Genomic DNA, 20,914 nt, shown 5'->3' with positions numbered 1-20,914 from the left:
TTCCACAATATTTAGCGGCCGTCTCTGTGGCAGTGAACATGAAGCGTCGTTCCTCAACACCTTGTTTATTAGAGCAGACATGTATTTTGTAGTCAAGTTAAAGTACAGACATTTAATTTGTAGTTCAACAGAAAAACTCCCTGAAAGCAAAAAACGAGTTGGAGAGTCTGTTCATCCAGGTTTGGTCTCGATCACCTGCAGATAGCGCTGCCGCTGCACTGCCTTCTCGCCGTTTGCCGTGTTCAGGAACAACGGGTTCGGGAATGTCGGGTTCAGGGGTGGCGGATTCGAGAACGACGGGTTCAGGGGCGGCGGGTTCGAGAACGTCGGGGTCAGGGGCGGCGGATTCGAGAACGACGGGTTCAGGGGCGGCGGATTCGAGAACGACGGGTTCAGGGGTGGCGGGAACGGCAGGTTCAGGGGCGGCGGCGGGTTCCGGAACAAAGGGTTGAGGGGCGGCGGGTTCCGGAATGTCGGGCCGGGCTGACCGAGGGCTGCACCGGGGAAGAAGGGAGGGGGCTGGGGCAAAAACATCCCCGGGGGAACATGGGGCGGCATGGCAGGCGGAAGTGAAGGCAGAGGCGGGAACAGCAGCGCGGGGGGGTACGGGGCCATCATGGGAGCAGGGGGATGGACTGACGGAGGAGGAGGACAGACTGATGGCGCATACGTGAAGGGTGAAGCACTTTGCTGTGGTGAAGCGGAATCACATGATTCAGATTCAGATCCAGAATTGCGCCGGAACCGATCGTGCTGGGGCCAGGAATCCAACTCTGCAGACTGACCCTCCTGGGATCCAGAGTCCAGACGGTACTGACCCTCCTGGGATCCAGAGTCCAGACGGTACTGACCCTCCTGGAATCCAGAGTCCATCTCGTACTGACCCTCCTGGGATCCGGAGTCCAGCCGGTACTCTGCAGACTGACCCTGGTGGGTCTTCTGGGTATGCTGCCCCTCGGCACTGTCCGTCTGAGCGCTGAACGAGTCTTGCTTCATGAGGCCGTCGCGAGGTAACGGGGTGAAACCGGATCTGCTCGAAGACGAGCCGCTCCGGCGTCTTGGAGAGTTGGACGGCCTGGAGCCGGTCTCTTTGCTGACTCGACGGCCAAGGTCCCCGTCCTTCCTCCCGTACAGACGCTCCTGGATCCGATGGGACATCTGACCGAGCTCCTCGAAGCCCAGGTCCATGCCGATCGCCTGCAGAACATCCTGCACCTGCCTGCACTTGTTTTGGTCCTCGGTCGTCGGGGTAGTCTCCTCCTGCAGCCGGACCTGGTCCTCACGCCGGAGGCCTCCCATCGGGCTGATCGACCGGTTGCGAGGCGATCGCCGGTTGTCCCGAGGACTAGCGTGACGTCCAGTCCAGGACTGATCCACGGCTCTTGGGAGACAATTGGGGGGTTGACGAGTGACGCCCGTGGAGCTCTGAGTCACGATCTTAGTGAGGGTATCGACGTTCACGCCCTTGTTGAGCACGTCAAGGAAACGCTGGAAGCCTTTAGTCTGCTCCTGTCTGGGAACTTTGACACACTTGGTGGTCACAGCGCCTTCATGGGCCTGAGGGGGACAAAGGCACAGAAGCAATGACTTTCAAATCTAATATCGCCGGAACCAAACCAACACCAACAAAAGGAAAACAGATTTCACTTGTAGAGCACCTTCCCTCTGCTGGAGCGGCCGCAAAACGCTTCACATTGTTAGTCACGTTCACAAAACCAACGGAGGCGGCCGCCATGCAAGACGCCTAATCCGTCCTTTGGGATGCAGTTTGGGGTTTAGTGTCTTTCTCAAGGACACGTCGACACGAGATGGGAATCAAATTGGCAACCTTCTGATTGAGAGACGACCGGCGTACCAAACGAGCCACAGCCACTTCACTACAGCAACACAAGGCAACAGCTTCTCCTCCTCCTCACTGTGACGGAGTTCTCGTATCGGTTAGGAGCTGAAACGTCTTTCTTACAGGGTCATTGTGGGAGGAAGGTCATGTGAGTCATCAGGTTGTGATCGACCCCGGGAAGTGTCTCGGGACCCGAGTAAACGTCATCAGTGCATGCCGTGTTTTGGTTTAAGAGAATGTTCCGGTCTGAGTTCTACATTATGTCTTAAAAGAATAAAGTAAAAGAACCTGGAGGTCCTTCTGGAGGTCTGCAGAGACATGGAGCCTGAGAGCAAAGATGGACGAACATTGACCGGAGAGGAAGAAAAGCATGACAAAGAAGAAACCGGCTGAAGGATCGGCCCGGACTGAATAAGTCCCGCCTCTTTAGCCTAAAGTCTAATTAGCTCTTGGCTAATGGGTAGCCGCAAACCACAGCGATATAAAGTCTTCAGACCAGATATCAATGAGAGTCTTCCTCTCTACTTCTTCCTCTCTACTTCACGTCTGGACACAAGATATTTTCCATCGTTTTCTCTCCAAGTCTGCTTCTTCAGATTCTCGTGGAAAGGAAAAGAAGAGGACGCGGAGCTGAATTTCAATTTAGTATATTGAGAAAAAAACACCCCATAGTTGTAGTTGAGGGCTTTTGTGTTGAAGAAGTTTTTGAAACGACTGTGATGTTCCAACTCAAACAGTTGGATGTTGTTTTGATATATTCGTTAAAGTTTACATTTTGAGAAATAAATATGTTAAGTTGAAACATTTTGAGATTTTTATCATTGAACAAATTAACACTTATTTCCACACAAACACACCAAAGCACTGAAAATTGAAGTGACACAATCCAAACTCAAGTGGTTCGTCAGAAAACGCGTCATACCGACAAATGTAAGCCGACTGAACGCGAGTCTGAACGGTGTGGAGTCGCTACATGTGGAACACGTTGGCGTCCGGCGTGAAAAGAACTTTAGCGCGCTAGCATCTCACGCTACAGCCGTCAATACCGACTATGAACAGGACGAGAACACCCAGAGAAGGAACGTCCATCAAGGGGACCAATTCGCTTTCTGTCTTTATTTCGGTCATTCAAGAAACAAACATTTCACATTTTGACGTCTTCAAAATATCTTCAGTAATTTAGTTTTATCCTCAACAAAAATCAAACCCCACACAGGAAAGCAGAGCCGTGGCTCCACTTCCACCTTCTAAACCTCCACCAACCTGTTTCGACGCCCCGTTCTGCCAAAGCTCCGCCGGCCGCCGCCGGTCCTCCGGGTACGCCGGCCGCTCCGGGGTTCTTCTGGGTTTTACGGGAGTCTGGTTTTGACACGGACGAGGAGGAGTTACGCCACGGAACAACCTCCTGGGACACGAAGCACGTGGGTCTGGACTAACCTGAGTGTATCGGTCCGGCGATTCTAGCCTCTCCTGCGATCGGAACCTCTCCTCCGACCGGAGCCTCTCCTGCGACCGGAGCCTCACCGGCGACCGATCCCGGCTCCTCTCACGACCGTCCCGTTCCCTGTAACGTCTGTACGCAGCCCCGTCGTGTCGCTTGCCGTCAAACTCTTCCGGCCGGTGCCGGTGTCTGAAGTCTTGCGGCGCCTCTCTGTACTTCCTGGTCGCGTGCGAGTCGGGGAAACTGTCTGCGGCCTGTCGGTACGTCGTTTTCTGACGCTCGTGCTGGTATCTGGGATCGCTCTTTTCCTCGTCCGAGTACCGCCGCCGCTTCTTCTCAGAGGCGTCCCAAACGGGAGACGACTCCGGCCTCCTCGGCGGACTCCTGCCGTCCCCGTCTCTGCTGTACTGCCTCTGCGGGGAGTCACTGTGTCCGTCCGCACCGTGCGTCCGGAAGGCGTCGCGCAGGAACCCCCTGTGGGGCTCGTGTCTTTTCTCCCAGCTGTCGTCGCGTCGGTCGCGCTGCTTCGGCCTCCTGTCGCCGTGCGGCCGGCGCTGGCCGTCCTCGGACCGGTTTGAGTACATCGTCCTACCGCCGGGCAGACATGGGACGCTGAAGTGAAAAGACAAAACGAGCCGTAAATCGCTTGATCCCATTTCACCCGCAGATGAAAGAGGGGAAACGCGCCAGGCGTGACGAATCCGGGGGGGCGACACCTGTTTAAGTTAGTTTCTGACTCCCAATGTCACAAAGTTAAATGTTTACAGAACTTCCCAAAACTTTTCTTTTTTTACTTTTACCTTTAAACGCTTCTGGGAGTGATTATATAACTGACACGTTTCTTGTTTTGCGCGTTGGGAAGGTTGTCAGTCTAGTTAAAGACTAAATTCTCCTTTTTTTTTTTTTTTTTTACGAACGTCAGATGAATGAAGAGCTCGAGACGGTGGCCCGGGTTGGAGCAGATCCCATTCAAGCGCTACGGAAGTCATTCATCCCAACAGCTGTTAGGATATTTAACAATCTGCACGGAGTACATCTCAGTTCCTATCTATCTACACTGTGTGTATACCATTTCTGTCATTAACTCTATTTTAGAGGATTTCTTTTTTTTTGCTGGATTGTTTATTCTTTTTATTTTTACTTATTCTATTTTCTTGTGCTCTTTTTTTTGCTCCTGTTTAGATTTACATATGTTTACATATTTTTAATTCTTTCATTTTATAATTCTGCACCTTCTCACCGTGAGCTGTTGCAAGGTTGTGTTTCCCCCTGGGGAGGAATAAAGCTCTACTCTACAAGTCTCTCCTGAAGTCAAACTGATAGATTATTGCCTTCAGCATTCACACATTGATCCAAATCTTTATTATTATTCTGACTTCTTCGGCGCCACGCTGCATCTCCTGCAATACAGAACGGGTTTCAAATACCAAAATGTGCAGCTCGTTCATAAGATGATTACAAAAAACTATGAAACAATGCCTCATACATGCCTTGCATTTTGTTCTGGAAACACAAACCTCTAGTTCTAACTATTGTCTATTGATTTTACAGACAAATTAAGGTGCTTTTCAGTTTGAAAACATGGCGAACTTTGACCTGAATGCCCAGTTTATTATCCTTCCCTGCGTGTCATTTTGTGATACCCAATTATGAAGCAAGCATCAATAAGATTGCGTCTCCCTGATCCATTGACTACTCTATTAGCATTTATTCAAACAACTAGTCTAATTTCTAACAAAATCCCAACGTAGTCCTGATAAATGTTTATAATAAAAACCTGCAACTTTTTAAAAACATCCAGTTACTTTAAGAGGACGTTTGTTTCATATCTCCATTTCTAACATGATCAGATTATCACTTTAATTGAAGTGTCCAGTGTGACTACCTTGGATTACACAACAATTAATTAAAGGTTAACTACGAACGATAAAAGTTCTCATTTTCAATACTTATTTAATAATTAATACAGTGGTGATCGTAGAGACGTTACATTAAAGCCAAATCGAATTAGAGAAATGGAGACAATCAGAAAGTGAAAAATACATTTCAATAAAAGTTAAAGCGGGTATATTTTATTTAAAATGAAATCTATCATTAGCCGATTAGCCGAGTTAGCCGCAGAACAGCTAGCAGGAATGTAACGGAAAATCACTCACAGTTTCCAACAAAGATCGAATCTTTTCTCCTAACAGTCCTGGAAAAGCACGAGTATCGTCGACTCTCTCGTCGGTTTAATCTCAGATGATTTAACCGGTTTTAGCGCGTTTAAAGTGAATTCGGCAGCACAACCATGTCTATGTGGACCTCAGTCACATTACCTGCACGGCGGACGGGTCCACTTCGTGCTGAGGAAGGGGGGGGATACGACCACAGCGGAAACCGAAACAAAACTCTACAAATATGTTTCTACTTTCTTTAAAGTCATTTATGAAATCCTAATGTCGTAAAAGGACCCTGGAGCCCGCTCTCTCTCTCTCCCTCCCTCTGCCTCACCCTCCCCCTCTCTCTGGCCTCCTCTGCTCCACCCCCCCCAGTGATCCGCTGTTTGGACTTTACCTTCCGCCCTCTGCTGTTTAACCTACCGCCACCTCGTGGACGGAGTGTGAACAGCCAGTTTGCCCGGTCTAACATGGCGGAGACAACGTATCATTCTGACCGGTCCAACATGGCGACGACATTAGCGTGCCACACCACAGGGCTTCTCACTGGGATCAATAAAGTATTTCTATTGTATTCTACTCTATTCCCCCCACAGTTTATAATCATGCAGTACTCGAGCTTAATTGATTAATATAATTAATTAATATAATTTTCCCTGTAATGTGAGTGTTTTTTTGTCTCTGTGACAGAAGGTCAACAGTTTGTCCTCAAAGTTCATGTTACGTGTGTGTGTGTGTGTGTGTGTGTGTGTGTGTGTGTGTGTGTGTGTGTGTAAACACCACACAGCATGGACACACTCAGAATAGGCTGTGTATATTATTTATTTCCTACAAAGAAAAAAAAACAAACACTTGATCTTCTGCAACAACAACAAAACAACATGTTATACAAACGGCCAAACTCACAGTGCAGCATCACACATCACCACGCAGGTGTGTGTTCTAGGTCACACAGCTCTTTGCAGGGTGTGTGTTCTACGTCACACAGCTCTAGGCCAGTGTGTGTTCTAACCTCATGGACCCTCACTGAGGAGGTGAGTCGTCGCTCCCTGGGTGATCACTGTAATGAACGTTTGACGTCGAGTCAGTGTTTATGATGGTGAGGCAGAGGACAATCGCACGCCGTCCCAGTGCTTTTCTGCCGTCTCTCCCCGTGAGCACTCGGGTTGTCCACCTGGTGGCGCTGCAACAGAGGACAAAGACAAAGGCACACTGAGAGAGGGGGTGTGGATTCGTGGCGCCTGTTAACCCACCTGAGGGGACCTGAGAGGACAAGCCCTCTTCACTTGTTGGGACATCAGGAGACAGACGTCCAGAGTCCATCAGGTTCGTCTCCGTTAACGTTCGGAACATTTCCTCTTTCTACGTTAGAAATATCACCGGCCATCGCCGGAAACCAGTTTGTTAAAGATGTTAAAGATTGTTTTCCCCATATTCATTTTTTTATAGAAACATTCATTTACTCAGGTGAGGATGGCAGGTTACACCTGTCCTTCACCTGTCTTTCACCTGTCCTTCACCTGTCTTTCACCTGTCCTTCACCTGTCCTTCGTCTGTCCTTCGTCTGTCCTTCATCTGTCCTTCATCTGTCCTCCACCTGTCCTTCATCTGTCCTTCATCTGTCCCTCACCTCTCCTTCACCTGTCCAGGTGGACCCACCTCCACCCACTGAGCTGTGCACCACGTCAGGACGGAGAAGACCTCCCACCTCCTCACTGGTAGAACTTGATCTCGGTGTCCACGCAGTCGAAGAACAAGTCCCCCAGGTCGTCCACAAGAACCTGTCCACTGAGCATCGCGGTGATCTCGCTCAGACACTGAGACTCCAGATCCCTCAGCAGGTCGTAGAGCGCCGAGCCTTCGTCCTGAGAGAGAGAGAGAGAGAGAGAGAGAATTTTAATTAAACAAAACCGTAAAATGGTGTTAAGAAATCAGAAGAACGGAGTTAAAACATTCACACAGGAAACACGTTAAAAAGTACAAATCTAGATCATTTAAACAATAATAAAAATTTCGTACACCTTGAAAAAAACAACTTAATCTGTTCAGAAAAAAATGAAATATTACAACCCAACCACATCAGTGAGCTTTATGTTGTAAAACTGTTGTAAACATTTTAAAGGATGAAGAAAAGTGACATGAAACACAAAGTTTCTGATTCAACAGGATGCATGTGGAGGGAATATTTTGGGGGCAGTTTTTTTTTTTTATAGTATTACAGAACGTTTTCCCAAATCATTGGGACGAATTAAAGCAAGGACAACATTTCAAATAAAGCTACGAGTGAAAAATTACTAAAACTGAAATCATGTGAATATATTGAATGAATAATACATTAAAAGAAGTGTGTGTGTGTGTGTGCGTGTGTGTGTGTGTGTGTGTGTTGCGCACAGGGTTGGTGTCCATGGTGTGCAGCGCCCCCTGGTGGGCCTTGTACAGCGGGTGTCGCCGGTCCACGCGGGTCTGGAAGCGAGGCTGCTTCCTGGCCGGGTCGTCGGGGCCGAACTGCGGGGACACGACTGCGGGGACGGACGGGGACGAGTCGGAGAAGATGAACGGCTTGAAGACGGACCTGCAGGTTCGTGTTGAGACGCGGACAGGAAGAGGACAGACGCAGAAAACCGTCGAACCGTCAGACCCACTCCTCTGGACTCAGATTTCGATTGTAAGAAGTGATGATATAGTAATAACAAGAAGAACTGTAAACTCATTAAAGTGGAGAGATTTAATTTTGACCTTCAGTAAAAAATTTTTTTTTTTTTTTTTTTATTTAAATTGTGGTGCTTTAATCAATTTTAATAAAGGTTGTCTATCAAAATGATAAGGAAGAAATTATTTGAGGCAAAAGTTTAGTTATCACATACTTGAATTTTTTTCTAATTACTCGTATCTTATTAAAGAAAAAAAATTATAACTGGGTCTCAGTGGAGATTCTGGCCAAAGTTCAGTTCAGGTTCGCCCCCTTGAGGCGAGGCAGGGTACTGCCTGCCTCACTGGCTTGACTTTTCTCTGCGCTTTATTGTGACGATCCACAGGAAGGACTGTCTCACACACACATTAAAGACATGACTCAGGCTGTAGAGTCCTGCTGGAGGACAATATCAGAGTAAACGTCATGTTGTTGACATGCTGAGGAGCAGAAAGGTCATGTGACCAGGTGGTACTGATCACATGAGGCTCAGCTCTCCACCGCCTCACCGGGATTTCATCCACTAATACTAATAAACTCTGACATTGTGTAGAGTCATACTGAAAATACTTCTTTAACACAAATCAGTGAAAATATATATATATATAAAAAAAAGAGGAGCGTTTCTACTGCAGCAGCAGACACGCTGACAACAATGTAGTGAGTCTGCCGGGCCACAGGAGGGCGCTGTTGTTTGTTTATGTTATGAAACCACAGACGTGTGCAGAGAACAAAACACTGTAAATGTGAACGAAATGGAGAGAAGCAACTTTCTGGTAGTCTGATCAGGGGAGAAACTCATTAAACTACTGATATAGACGATATCCTGTGTGTGTGTGTGCGTGTGTGTGTGTGTGTGTGTGTGTGTGTGTGTGTGTGTGTGACCTGGAGGGGTCGGGGGTGGCGGTGAAGAAGTGGACGCAGGGCAGGCTGTCGTCTCTGGGCAGGATGGACACCATGCTGCCGGTGGTGCAGAAACCTCCAGAGTCCATACAGATCCCACTGGGCTTGTCCCTGAGGATGGACATCATCACCTCCGCTGTGACCGAGCCTGAGGGTGGAGGAGGGAGGAGGATGGAGGGAGGAGGGCAGGAGGGAGGATGGAGGGAGGAGGGCGGGAGGGAGGAGGGAGGGAGGATGGAGGAGGGAGGGAGGATGGAGGATGGAGGAGGGCAGGAGGGAGGATGGAGGAGGGCAGGAGGATGGAGGAGGGCAGGAGGATGGAGGAGGGCAGGAGGGAGGATGGAGGAGGGAGGAGGGCAGGAGGGAGGATGGAGGAAGGAGGGAGGATGGAGGAGGGAGGGAGGATGGAGGATGGAGGAGGGCAGGAGGGAGGATGGAGGATGGAGGAGGGAGGGAGGATGGAGGGAGGGAGGATGGAGGGAGGATGGAGGAGGGAGGGAGGGAGGATGGAGGATGGAGGGAGGATGGAGGGAGGGAGGATGGAGGATGGAGGAGGGCAGGAGGGAGGATGGAGGATGGAGGAGGGAGGGAGGATGGAGGGAGGGAGGATGGAGGGAGGATGGAGGAGGGAGGGAGGGAGGATGGAGGATGGAGGGAGGATGGAGGAGGGAGGAGGAGGGAGGGTGGAGGATGGAGGAGGGATGGAGGATGGAGGAGGGAGGGAGGATGGAGGATGGAGGGAGGAGGAGGATGGAGGAGGAGGATGGAGGAGGAGGATGGAGGAGGGAGGATGGAGGATGGAGGATGGAGGAGGGAGAGAGGGAGGATGGAGGAGAGGTGAAGCAGCTGCTCTGAGCGACCGTCAGTCAGAACATGGTGAGAGTCAGCTCCACCCACCGCGGTGGTGCTGCAGCAGCTCCTTCCCCCCCCGGTAGCGCTGCTTGGCCAGCTCCATGCGGGCCGGGGGGGTCTCTGGGCTGAACACCTGGGAGAAGTCGAAGTCCCCCCGGCCGTCCCACCAGCCCCGGGCCTGAGCCTGGAGCCTCAGCTCAGGGTGCTCCGCAGAAATCTCCCTGCTGATGGTCAGCTGGTTGGAGATGTTCTTCACCCCCTCTGGAACCACAACCAACAACTGACTGACTGACTGACGGACTGACTGACTGACTGACTGTCCGTCAGTCAGTCATTCAGTAAGTCAGTCATTCAGTCAGTCACTCACTCAGTCAGGCAGTCACTCAGTCCGTCAGTCAGTCAGTCAGTCAGTCAGTCACTTAGTCACTCACTCACTCAGTCCATCAGTCACTCAGTCCGTCAGTCAGTCATTCAGTCAGTCAGTCAGTCAGTCAGTCACTCAGTCCGTCAGTCAGTCAGTCACTCACTCACTCACTCAGTCAGGCAGTCACTCAGTCCGTCAGTCAGTCAGTCAGTCACTCAGTCAGGCAGTCACTTAGTCCGTCAGTCACTCAGTCAGTCACTCAGTCCGTCAGTCAGTCATTCAGTCACTCACTCACTCAGTCCGTCAGTCACTCAGTCCGTCAGTCAGTCAGTCAGTCAGTCAGTCAGTCAGTCAGTCAGTCAGTCAGTCAGTCTCCCGGGTTGCACACGACTCAGAAGTCCACTTTTAGAAACCACAAACCAAACTCAGTGAACTGCGACCATTCAAAAAGGAACATTTGACACTTCAGTCAGTGAGAAAAGCACCTGGACCACCCAGCAGGGGGCGCAGTGGTTCAGCGGGTGGCTCTACCTGGTGCCTGCTTGTTTCTCTGATACTCTGGATGAAAGCGGATTTATCGTCATTGTAACAACATTTACCCGTCACAATGTAATTCACTGTTCAAAAAGTCAATACGTTGCAGTGAATCTTTAACTTTGTCACACTGAACGGCGCCGAACGCCTCGTTTCACCTTCACCTGGAAATACAGAGAAGCCCATGTGCTCAGCTCTGCCCCCGGTGGTGAGGCAGAGGGACAGACACTCTCCAGACTAAATGTCCGATTGACGTACAGTCAAAGTCTTCAGGAAGCTGAATCGTCCAACGCGTCCACATCGGGACCATGACGAGACGCCTGAGACAATGTCCCCCGGAGAGGCGGGAGGAAGTGCAGGTGTGTTGGACGTACCGGAGACCCTCTGGGCCACCCAGAGCCTCCCGGCCGTCTCCAGGACCCAGGCCTCGCGGCGGTCCACCAGCAGGAAGGTGTTGTGGTAGCTGAAGGGCTCGGGGTCCTCCCGGCACTGCCCCCCCTGGCCCTGCTGCTCCAGCAGCTCCGTGATCACCGTCAGTGCCGCCCAGGCACTGTCTCCACGCTCCAGCCCCAACCTGACGGAGCAAACACAGGCCGGGTCAGGGTGGAGGAGGACGGGTGGAGGATCGACCCCCCCACCACCTCCAGTCCACACGGTCCCCCTTCTACTGGAGCCTCCTGTCACTGGGGTATGAGACCAGATTGTTGTTTTTAGAATACAATATAGACAAGTGGACTGGTGGACTGGACTAGTGGACTGGTGGACTAGTGGACAGGTGGATTGGTGGACAGGTGGACTGGTGGACTAGTGGACAGGTGGATTGGTGGACTGGTGGACTAGTGGACTGGTGGACTGGTGGACTAGTGGACAGGTGGATTGGAGGACTAGTGGACAGGACTAGTGGACAGGTGGACTAGTGGACAGGTGGATTGGTGGACTAGTGGACTAGTGGACTGGTGGACTGGTGGACAGGTGGATTGGAGGACTAGTGGACAGGACTAGTGGACAGGTGGACTAGTGGACAGGTGGATTGGTGGACTAGTGGACAGGACTAGTGGACAGGTGGATTGGTGGACTAGTGGACTGGTGGACTAGTGGACAGGTGGACTAGTGGACAGGACTAGTGGACAGGTAGACAGGTGGACTAATGGACTGGTGGACTAGTGGACAGGACTAGTGGACAGGTGGATTGGTGGACTAATGGACTGGTGGACTAGTGGACAGGTGGACTAGTGGACAGGACTAGTGGACAGGTAGACAGGTGGACTAATGGACTGGTGGACTAGTGGACAGGACTAGTGGACAGGTAGACAGGTGGACTAGTGGACAGGACTAGTGGACAGGTAGACAGGTGGACTAATGGACTGGTGGACTAGTGGACAGGACTAGTGGACAGGTGGACAGACGGACCTCTGGCACATTAAGATTCCTAAACAGAAGTTTTCTGCACTCAGTTGGTGATTCTTCAGTAAATCATGTGATTTATTGACTTTATTGATTATCATTTAATCAATACAGCTGATTGATGAACACACACACACACACACACACACACACACACACACACACACACACACACACACACACACACACACTCCCTCACCGGACCAGATCCATGCCCAGCAGGGCGTCCCCCTGGACCACCGGCTCCCGGGTCCACACCGCCTCGTTCCCGATGCAGACCCCCCGCTCGTTGGCCCCCATCTCCGCCCCCCACATCCAGGACGGCTTGCTGAGCACCACGGCCAGGGTCTGCTCCACCTGGGGGGTCCGCACGAAGGTGCACTGGAGGAGGAGGGGGGGGGGGGGGGGAGTCAGATTAACCCGCCAGTCACCATGGCAACATCTCAGGCTCAGGGGGGGGTATCCTGGTGGTTATTACCCCCAGCATGGAGCCTGCAGGGTGGGGGTGGAGGGTGGAGGTGGGGGGGTAGGGTGGGGTCGTTACCTCCAGCATGGCGCCTGCAGGGTGGGCCCCTGCGGGGACGTGCACCACCTCCTGCACCTCGTCCCGGGGACGGTCCGAGTTCTTCCCGAAGAGGACGTGGTCGTCTCGAGAGCCGGGGGGCAGAGACACGAAGCAGTCACATGACACGGGGGCGTCCACCATCCTGTGGACAACAGTGGACGACACACCGGTCACCGTCTCGCCTGCCAGAGCTGCCGTTCGTCCACGTGGGACGTCCCTCAGTCGTCCTGGTCTGAGTCTCCTCGGGCGTCACACCACCGGGACCGACCGATGCCTTGCCCAAGGACACTTTTGGCACCTTCAATGACGCGTCCAATAAACGGGACCGACTCGTCCTGCACGTCCACAAACTTTCTCCACTGCCTACAGGACGGACATGAAGAATTGTCCTCTGGCGATATTTCACTATTTCTGTTTCCTCTTCTATTCTAAACAAGACATCTGAAGTTCGTGTTTTCTAACTGAAGGACCACGTCGTCCAATGAGGGACGTTTGTGGACGGACTCTGGGTTTGACTTAAAAAGTGAAACAAGTATTTAAGATGGTGTCGTCATTTATTTCCACTGAAGAGACGATCACATTGTTGTGTTTCAGTAAAACGTAGATTATTTTCAGCCTCAACAGTTGAATTCAATCCAAGTAATCTGGAATACAAATACTTCTGAGACCCTGTCCTGTCAGACTGTCCCTTCCTGTCCTGTCAGACTGTCCCGTCCCTTCTGGTCCTGTCCCGTCCCGCCCTGTCCTATACTGTCCTGTCCCGTCCCTTCCTGTCCTGTCAGACTGTCCCGTCCCGTCAACCCCTGTCCTGTCAGATTGTCCTATCCCGTCCCGTCCCTTCCTGTCCTGTCAGACTGTCCCGTCCCTTCTGGTCCTGTCCCGTCCCGCCCTGTCCTATACTGTCCTGTCCCGTCCCTTCCTGTCCTGTCAGACTGTCCCGTCCCGTCAACCCCTGTCCTGTCAGATTGTCCTATCCCGTCCCGTCCCTTCCTGTCCTGTCAGACTGTCCCGTCCCTTCTGGTCCTGTCCCGTCCTGTCCTATACTGTCCTGTCCTGTCAGATTGTCCTGTCCTGTCCCGTCCCGTCCCGTCCCTTCCTGTCCTGTCAGACTGTCCCTTCCTGTCCTGTCCTGTCAGACTGTCCCTTCCTGTCCTGTCCTGTGAGACTGTCCCGTCCCTTCCTGTCCTGTCAGACTGTCCCTTCCGGTCCGGTCCTGTCCAGTCCCTTCCTGTCCTGTCAGACTGTCCCGTCCCGTCAGATTGTCCTATCCCGTCCCGTCCCTTCCTGTCCTGTCAGACTGTCCCGTCCCACCCTGTCCTGTCCCGTCCCGTCCCTTCCTGTCCTGTCAGACTGTCCCTTCCGGTCAGACTGTCCCTTCCTGTCCTGTCCTGTCAGACTGTCCCTTCCGGTCCGGTCCTGTCCTGTCCAGTCCCTTCCTGTCCTGTCAGACTGTCCCGTCCCGTCAACCCCTGTCCTGTCAGATTGTCCTATCCCGTCCCGTACCTTCCTGTCCTGTCAGACTGTCCCGTCCCGCCCTGTCAGATTGTCCTGTCCTGTCCCGTCCCTTCCTGTCCTGTCAGACTGTCCCTTCCGGTCAGACTGTCCCTTCCTGCCCTGTCCTGTCAGACTGTCCCATCCCTTCTTGTCCCGTCCCGTCCCTTCCTGTCCTGTCAGACTGTCCCGTCCCGTCAACCCCTGTCCTGTCAGATTGTCCTATCCCGTCCCGTCCCTTCCTGTCCTGTCAGACTGTCCCGTCCCTTCTGGTCCTGTCCCGTCCTGTCCTATACTGTCAGATTGTCCTGTCCTGTCCCGTCCCGTCCCTTCCTGTCCTGTCAGACTGTCCCTTCCTGTCCTGTCCTGTCAGACTGTCCCTTCCTGTCCTGTCCTGTGAGACTGTCCCGTCCCTTCCTGTCCTGTCAGACTGTCCCTTCCGGTCCGGTCCTGTCCTGTCCAGTCCCTTCCTGTCCTGTCAGACTGTCCCGTCCCGTCAGATTGTCCTATCCCGTCCCGTCCCTTCCTGTCCTGTCAGACTGTCCCGTCCCACCCTGTCCTGTCCCGTCCCGTCCCTTCCTGTCCTGTCAGACTGTCCCTTCCGGTCAGACTGTCCCTTCCTGTCCTGTCCTGTCAGACTGTCCCTTCCGGTCCGGTCCTGTCCTGTCCAGTCCCTTCCTGTCCTGTCAGACTGTCCCGTCCCGTCAACCCCTGTCCTGTCAGATTGTCCTATCCCGTCCCGTACCTTCCTGTCCTGTCAGACTGTCCCGTCCCGCCCTGTCAGATTGTCCTGTCCTGTCCCGTCCCTTCCTGTCCTGTCAGACTGTCCCTTCCGGTCAGACTGTCCCTTCCTGCCCTGTCCTGTCAGACTGTCCCATCCCTTCTTGTCCCGTCCCGTCCCTTCCTGTCCTGTCAGACTGTCCCGTCCCGTCAGATTGTCCTATCCCGTCCCGTCCCTTCCTGTCCTGTCAGACTGTCCCTTCCGGTCAGACTGTCCCTTCCTGTCCTGTCCTGTCAGACTGTCCCGTCCCTTCTTGTCCCGTCCCGTCCCTTCCTGTCCTGTCAGACTGTCCCTTCCGGTCCGGTCCTGTCCTGTCCAGTCCCTTCCTGTCCTGTCAGACTGTCCCGTCCCGTCGCTGTCCCTTCCCTTCCTGTCCCCGTCCCCCAGCTCGGGATTAGCAGCAGTCCTGTCCTCCGCTTTATTCACTGTAATCTTCACAAATCCTTCCGCCACGTTGCTTCACCACCGCGGAGCCTCACGCGCTCCGCTGCCGCGAACCGGATGTTACCGGCTGCGGGGGAAAGTGCGAAGACGGTCCCGAGAGAGAGAGAGAGAGAGAGAGAGAGAGAGAGAGAGAGAGAGAGAGAGAGCGAGAGCGAGCGAGAGAGAGAGAGGAAGAGCAGCAGGAGGCCCACGCGGACACTCCGCTGCTGCTTCCGGAGCGCAGACGCGCCTCCTCGGCTCTCTCCGCCGCTCCGCTCCTGGCCTGGGGGGTCTGGGGGTGTCTGGGAGGGTCTGGGGGGTCTGGGAGGGTCTGTGGTGCAGCGGAAAGTGTTTACCTGGTGTCTGAGTCTGAGAGCTGGACGGCCCGGCCGAGAGACGTCGACCGGCTGTGCAGGGAGAGAGAGGGAGAGGGAGGGAGGGAGACACACACACACACACGGGGAGGGAGACGGGGCCAGGTCACGTGATGCAGCTCTCCAAAGGTCTGTACTTAAAGGTCTCGTCTGGTCTGGCCACAAACAAGTCACCGTCTCATGTCGGTCCGTCCTCCTGCAGCTCCAGGCTGTTTATCACCGACCACAAGACATGATGCTTTTAATTACAACCATGAGAATCTGCAAGTCCCTGCAGTCCCTCACAGCAACAAGCCTCTTAGCCTGCAGTCCCTCACAGCTCCACGTCCTGCAGTCCCTCACAGCTCCACGTCCTGCAGTCCCTCACAGCTCCACGTCCTCCAGTCCCCCACAGCTCCACGTCCTGCAGTCCCTCACAGTTCCACGTCCTCCAGTCCCCCACAGCTCCACGTCCTGCAGTCCCTCACAGTGGCAACAATCCTGCAGTCCCTCACAGCTCCACGTTCCGCAGTCCCTCACAGCTCCACGTCCTCCAGTCCCTCACAGCAACAAGCCTCTTAGCCTGCAGTCCCTCACAGTTCCACGTCCTGCAGTCCCTCACAGCTCCACGTCCTCCAGTCCCTCACAGCAACAAGCCTCTTAGCCTGCAGTCCCTCACAGTTCCACGTCCTGCAGTCCCTCACAGCTCCACGTCCTCCAGTCCCTCACAGTTCCATGTCCTCCAGTCCCTCACAGTGGCAACAATCCTGCAGTCCCTCACAGCTCCACGTCCTGTAGTCCCTCCAGTCCCTCACAGTTCCATGTCCTCCAGTCCCTCACAGCTCCACGTCCTACAGTCCCTCACAGCTACACGTCCTGCAGTCCCTCACAGCTCCACGTCCCTCACAGTCCCTCACAGTTCCATGTCCTCCAGTCCCTCACAGTCCCTCCAGTCCCTCACAGTTCCACATCAGGCCAACAATTCAGCAAATATTCACCTGTTTCATTTTGACTGTGAAAATCTCTAAAAGAGTCGTCAGACCTGCTTCACTGGAAACTGATTCCTGCAGGTGAAGGAGATGTGACGTCATGGGGGGGTTGGGTTGGGGGGGGGCTTCCTAAACTGCACCCTGCTCATAATTACACAGCTTCATGGGAATTCTGCAAGTTCCCAAAATCCACTGTTACCACCAACAGGACCACGATAAAGTCAGAGTTTAGCTTTATTTTTATTTCTCTGTATATAAATAAAGATTTTCACCCTGGTGAGATCAGCTGCACACACACCTCCGCCTTCCTTCACTCAGGTCACCCACTTAAAGGGCCACGACACCAATTTACTCACAGATGTTTCTCACACACCGTTAACATCTGTGTTCTAACACAAAGTGCAAAGTTGCTAGAAGTGTAATGTAAATGTAAGAAAAACAAGTGAAGACGATGAAGGTGACAGTGGACTGACAGTTACAGATCTATAATAATAGAACATTTCTACCGCACCATTTTGAAGAAACTCATTTATTCTGAGGTTTGTTAGAAGCCCAACATCAACCAAACATTCTACCTTATTTATACTGAATATAAATCCTTAATCATATTATTTTACTTGAATCTGTAAAATAAAAATATCTGGTTGTTTTTTTCCTAAAGATTTACAATGTTTGACAGCTGCTGTTTTTTAATTTTAATTCTGAAATGGAGAAACATGTCGAAGTGACTCAACACACCACCTTGTGGTCCACACTAGAATTACACTATTGACATGTTATTATTATTATTATTAATAATAATAATAATAATTGTAAACACAGGACAAAGACTGTCATTCTGAATAAAAACCAGAGTGAATAGAATCAGTGTTGAAACGTTAAATCCTGCTGAAAGTATGGATGGATCAGTGTTTTGCAGCGTTACTTTCGTTTCCCTGCAGTGTGACAGCAGCTCGTCCAGCTCTGGATCACAAACTCTCTAATCAGTGTAATTAAAGTTGGGCCAGATCCTGTGTCAGTAGTTTATGGAGCGGCCGACTCCCACCACTGCAACGCTGCTGTTACTGACACTCCCTGTCTCCGTCTGGGGAGCCTGGCTCAGCAGCCTCCACCTGCCCAGCGGCCTCCACCTGCCTAGTGGCCTCCACCTGCCCAGTGGCCTCCACCTGCCCAGCGGCCGCCTCAGGCCACCTGCAGCTCCTTAAATCACCTGAAACTCCTTAAATCACCAGAAACTTCTTAAATCACCTGCAGCTCCTGAAATCACCTGAAACTTCCGAAATCACCTGAAACTCCTTAAATCACCTGAAACTCCTTAAATCACCTGCAGCTCGTTAAATCACCTGAAACTCCTTAAATCACCTGAAACTCCTTAAATCACCTGAAACTCCTTAAATCACCTGCAGCTCCTGAAATCACCTGAAACTCTTGAAATCACCTGCAGCTCGTTAAATCACCTGAAACTCCTTAAATCACCTGAAACTCCTTAAATCACCTGAAACTCCTTAAATCACCTGAAACTCCTTAAATCACCAGAAACTTCTTAAATCACCTGCAGCGCCTGAAATCACCTGAAACTTCCGAAATCACCTGAAACTCCTTAAATCACCTGAAACTCCTTAAATCACCTGCAGCTCCTGAAATCACCTGAAACTCTTGAAATCACCTGAAACTCCTTAAATCACCTGAAACTCCTTAAATCACCTGCAGCTCCTGAAATCACCTGAAACTCTTGAAATCACCTGAAACTCCTGAAATCACCTGAAACTCCTGAAATCACCTGAAACTCCTTAAATCACCTGCAGCTCCTGAAATCACCTGAAACTCCTTAAATCACCTGAAACTCCTTAAATCACCTGCAGCTCCTGAAATCACCTGAAACTCCTGAAATCACCTGAAACTCCTGAAATCACCTGCAGCTCCTGAAATCACCTGAAACTTCTTAAATCACCTGAAACTCCTTAAATCACCTGAAACTCCTGAAATCACCTGAAACTCCTGAAATCACCTGAAACTCCTTAAATCACCTCCGGCACCATCAGGAAATAAGAAAACGTGTAGTTTTTCACTTTATTTCCTCCCTGAACCAAAAGAAGCACATTTTAGTGACGGAGAGACGAATCGTTCAGCAAGAAGACAGATTTGAGGATTTGATGTATTATTAAGTCATCAGACGCATTGAGACGTCACCAGTGTGTGTGTGTGTGTGTGTGTGTGTCAGTGTGTGTCAGCAGGACTGGCTCCTAACCAGTGGGAGAGACACTCGGGTGCATGTTTTACTGTGTCATAATGGGAAGTGGGAAGTGGGAAGTGGGAAAGATTTCCCCCTGCAAGTTGTAAAAAGATGGTCAGACTGCTTGACGTCACTGCTCAACACACACCCAGTGTGTGTGTTTCATGTCGTCACTGGGAGCCGGGACGTTTCACAGAATTTTCTCTTCCACCTGTTTTGCTGAGATCAACTGAGATCAACAGCCTGAACCAGAACCAGAACCAGAACCAGGACCAGGACCGCCGTGTTGGACCAGGTTCACCAATCGAGGAGAATTACAGTGAATCAACCTGAATCAAGAAAGAAGGCGGCCTGATTGGTCACAACGTCAAACAACACACACGTTGATTTGAAGTGAAAACACAAACAACACAATTGACCCAACCTACATTTTCATGTGGAGCAGGAAGCAGGAAGAACGTATTTACCCCTGGTTTCCTCATTTTGGGATTATACCCTAAAAATACAAGATACACAAAATGGGGACAGTTGTTTATTAATATGGGTTTGTTGCAAGCAAAGAGACTAATTGCACTGAAGTGGAAAGAGACAAGGGAACCGACTATTGGACGTTGGATAAAGCAAATGTTGGCGGCTTTACCACTGGAACGAATCACATATATAGTGAAAGGGAAAGAGGACGTCTTTGAGACGGTCTGGACACCATTTGTGAACTTTGTGGAGGGATGTACAATATCTGGGGGTGAAGAAGAGTATCGTGGACAATAATACTTGTCTGGGGGAATTGACAAATGACAGCCTCTCACTGAGTGGTTATTTGATTTGATTATTATTTATTTGTTTTCCTTTTTCTGTTTTTTGTATCTGAGAGGGCGTATGTGTTCATACAGAGTTGTCATTGTTTCTGTGTTCATACTCTGTTAAAATGTAAAAAGAAATAAAAACTGTTGGAAAAAAAAGAACGTATTTACTCCACCCCTCAGGTCCCTGTCAACGCCTCCAGGACAAGAGGTCCTTGAAAGTAAAGTCAGCGCCATCAGTGGCCCAGATGTTAAAATGAAGCTGCAGCCGTTCAGCTTCAACACAGAGCGACGCCTCAATCAGTCACCCTGAACACGCTTTGTCAACAGCGGATCCCTAAACATGGAATCGTCTCTAGATTCCCCACCGACTGTGGAAAAGTATATTTTACTTGTTGTTTCTGTGGTATATTTTCTGGACCTGCTGGACCCCCCCACCCCACCCCACCCACTCCCACCCCCCGTCCTGGCCTTCGCCACCTGTTTGCACCAGAGTGGCGTTTCAGCAGCTGTTTGCTTCGACCTCGGTACACGCCTCACACGCCTCACACGGAGCACCAGGATGAGAGTTTGACTCTCCGTCTGGACTTAATGTCAGTAATCACTGCAGGAGATGAGATTATAGATGCTTTTGACTTGTTGTAGTTGTTTTTCTATTGATGGATGCGACTGAATCTGTGCTTCGTGTTAAATCACATCCATGTGTCCGACAGAGTCTGACGAGCTTCAGTCTGAACTGTACTCAAAGTAACTCAAGTGGAAATTATGAGCTTTCTTTGTACACAAATAATATAGATAGTCTCCTCTTTTGAAGAGGTGTTGAGCTTTCCTGTATTAATCCCCTTGGCAGTGTTCAGGGGGAACCAGGGGTCTTTGCTCAGGGACTCCCGGTGCATGTTGATTGGATTCACCACACAGGAAGGCCCTGGGCAGGATTTGAACCAACAACATTCTCGCTGTGAAGCAAGAGCACGAACTGGGTCTTTCTCTGGGGCACTCAGGGTGTTCCTCAAGGTTTTCCTCTGGAACCTACTGGGTTTTCCTCAAGGTTTTCCTCTGGAACCTACTGGGTTTTCTTCAAGGTTTTCCTCTG

General features: G+C 51.3%; 2 protein-coding genes across 2 annotated transcripts; both read right to left on the bottom strand.

Moving 5' to 3' along the window:
* Nucleotides 1–49: 49 nt before the first annotated feature.
* LOC308128574 (uncharacterized protein) lies at nucleotides 50–5,668 on the bottom strand. The gene is made up of 4 exons (XM_080494184.1): nucleotides 5,600–5,668; nucleotides 3,278–3,893; nucleotides 3,104–3,199; nucleotides 50–1,557 (listed from the first exon to the last, which is right to left on the bottom strand). Exons 2-4 carry the CDS (start codon nucleotides 3,863–3,865, stop codon nucleotides 172–174), a joined length of 2,070 nt encoding a protein of 689 aa, XP_080350310.1. The 5' UTR covers nucleotides 3,866–3,893; nucleotides 5,600–5,668; the 3' UTR covers nucleotides 50–171.
* Nucleotides 5,669–6,241: 573 nt separating this feature from the next.
* On the bottom strand, nucleotides 6,242–15,890 carry scrn2 (secernin 2). Its single transcript, XM_080517407.1, has 9 exons — nucleotides 15,803–15,890; nucleotides 12,731–12,893; nucleotides 12,386–12,567; nucleotides 11,157–11,356; nucleotides 9,930–10,145; nucleotides 9,015–9,180; nucleotides 7,832–8,012; nucleotides 7,149–7,305; nucleotides 6,242–6,623 (listed from the first exon to the last, which is right to left on the bottom strand). Exons 2-8 carry the CDS (start codon nucleotides 12,890–12,892, stop codon nucleotides 7,153–7,155), a joined length of 1,260 nt encoding a protein of 419 aa, XP_080373533.1. The 5' UTR covers nucleotide 12,893; nucleotides 15,803–15,890; the 3' UTR covers nucleotides 6,242–6,623; nucleotides 7,149–7,152.
* Nucleotides 15,891–20,914: the final 5,024 nt, after the last annotated feature.

This window comes from Blennius ocellaris (assembly GCF_963422515.1).
Source record: "Blennius ocellaris genome assembly, chromosome: 3".
Classification (NCBI taxonomy): Eukaryota; Metazoa; Chordata; class Actinopteri; order Blenniiformes; family Blenniidae; genus Blennius; species Blennius ocellaris.
Note: the sequence above shows the minus strand (reverse complement) of the source record. Positions and strands in the feature narration are given on the sequence as shown.

Bases quoted from the DNA above. Each gene is read 5' to 3' on its own strand.
- scrn2 (XM_080517407.1), bottom strand. From the start codon at position 12,892: ATGGTGGACGCCCCCGTGTCATGTGACTGCTTCGTGTCTCTGCCCCCC. The intron at 11,357-12,385 runs GTGAGGGAGTGT...TTGCTCCGTCAG, and splicing joins CTGGGCATGGATCTGGTCCG to GTTGGGGCTGGAGCGTGGAG. The intron at 8,013-9,014 runs GTCACACACACA...ACGAACCTGCAG, and splicing joins GCCACCCCCGACCCCTCCAG to GTCCGTCTTCAAGCCGTTCA.
- LOC308128574 (XM_080494184.1), bottom strand. From the start codon at position 3,865: ATGTACTCAAACCGGTCCGAGGACGGCCAGCGCCGGCCGCACGGCGAC. The intron at 3,200-3,277 runs GTTAGTCCAGAC...TGTCAAAACCAG, and splicing joins CGCCGGACCGATACACTCAG to ACTCCCGTAAAACCCAGAAG. The intron at 1,558-3,103 runs GTTGGTGGAGGT...TGTCCCCCTCAG, and splicing joins AGAACGGGGCGTCGAAACAG to GCCCATGAAGGCGCTGTGAC.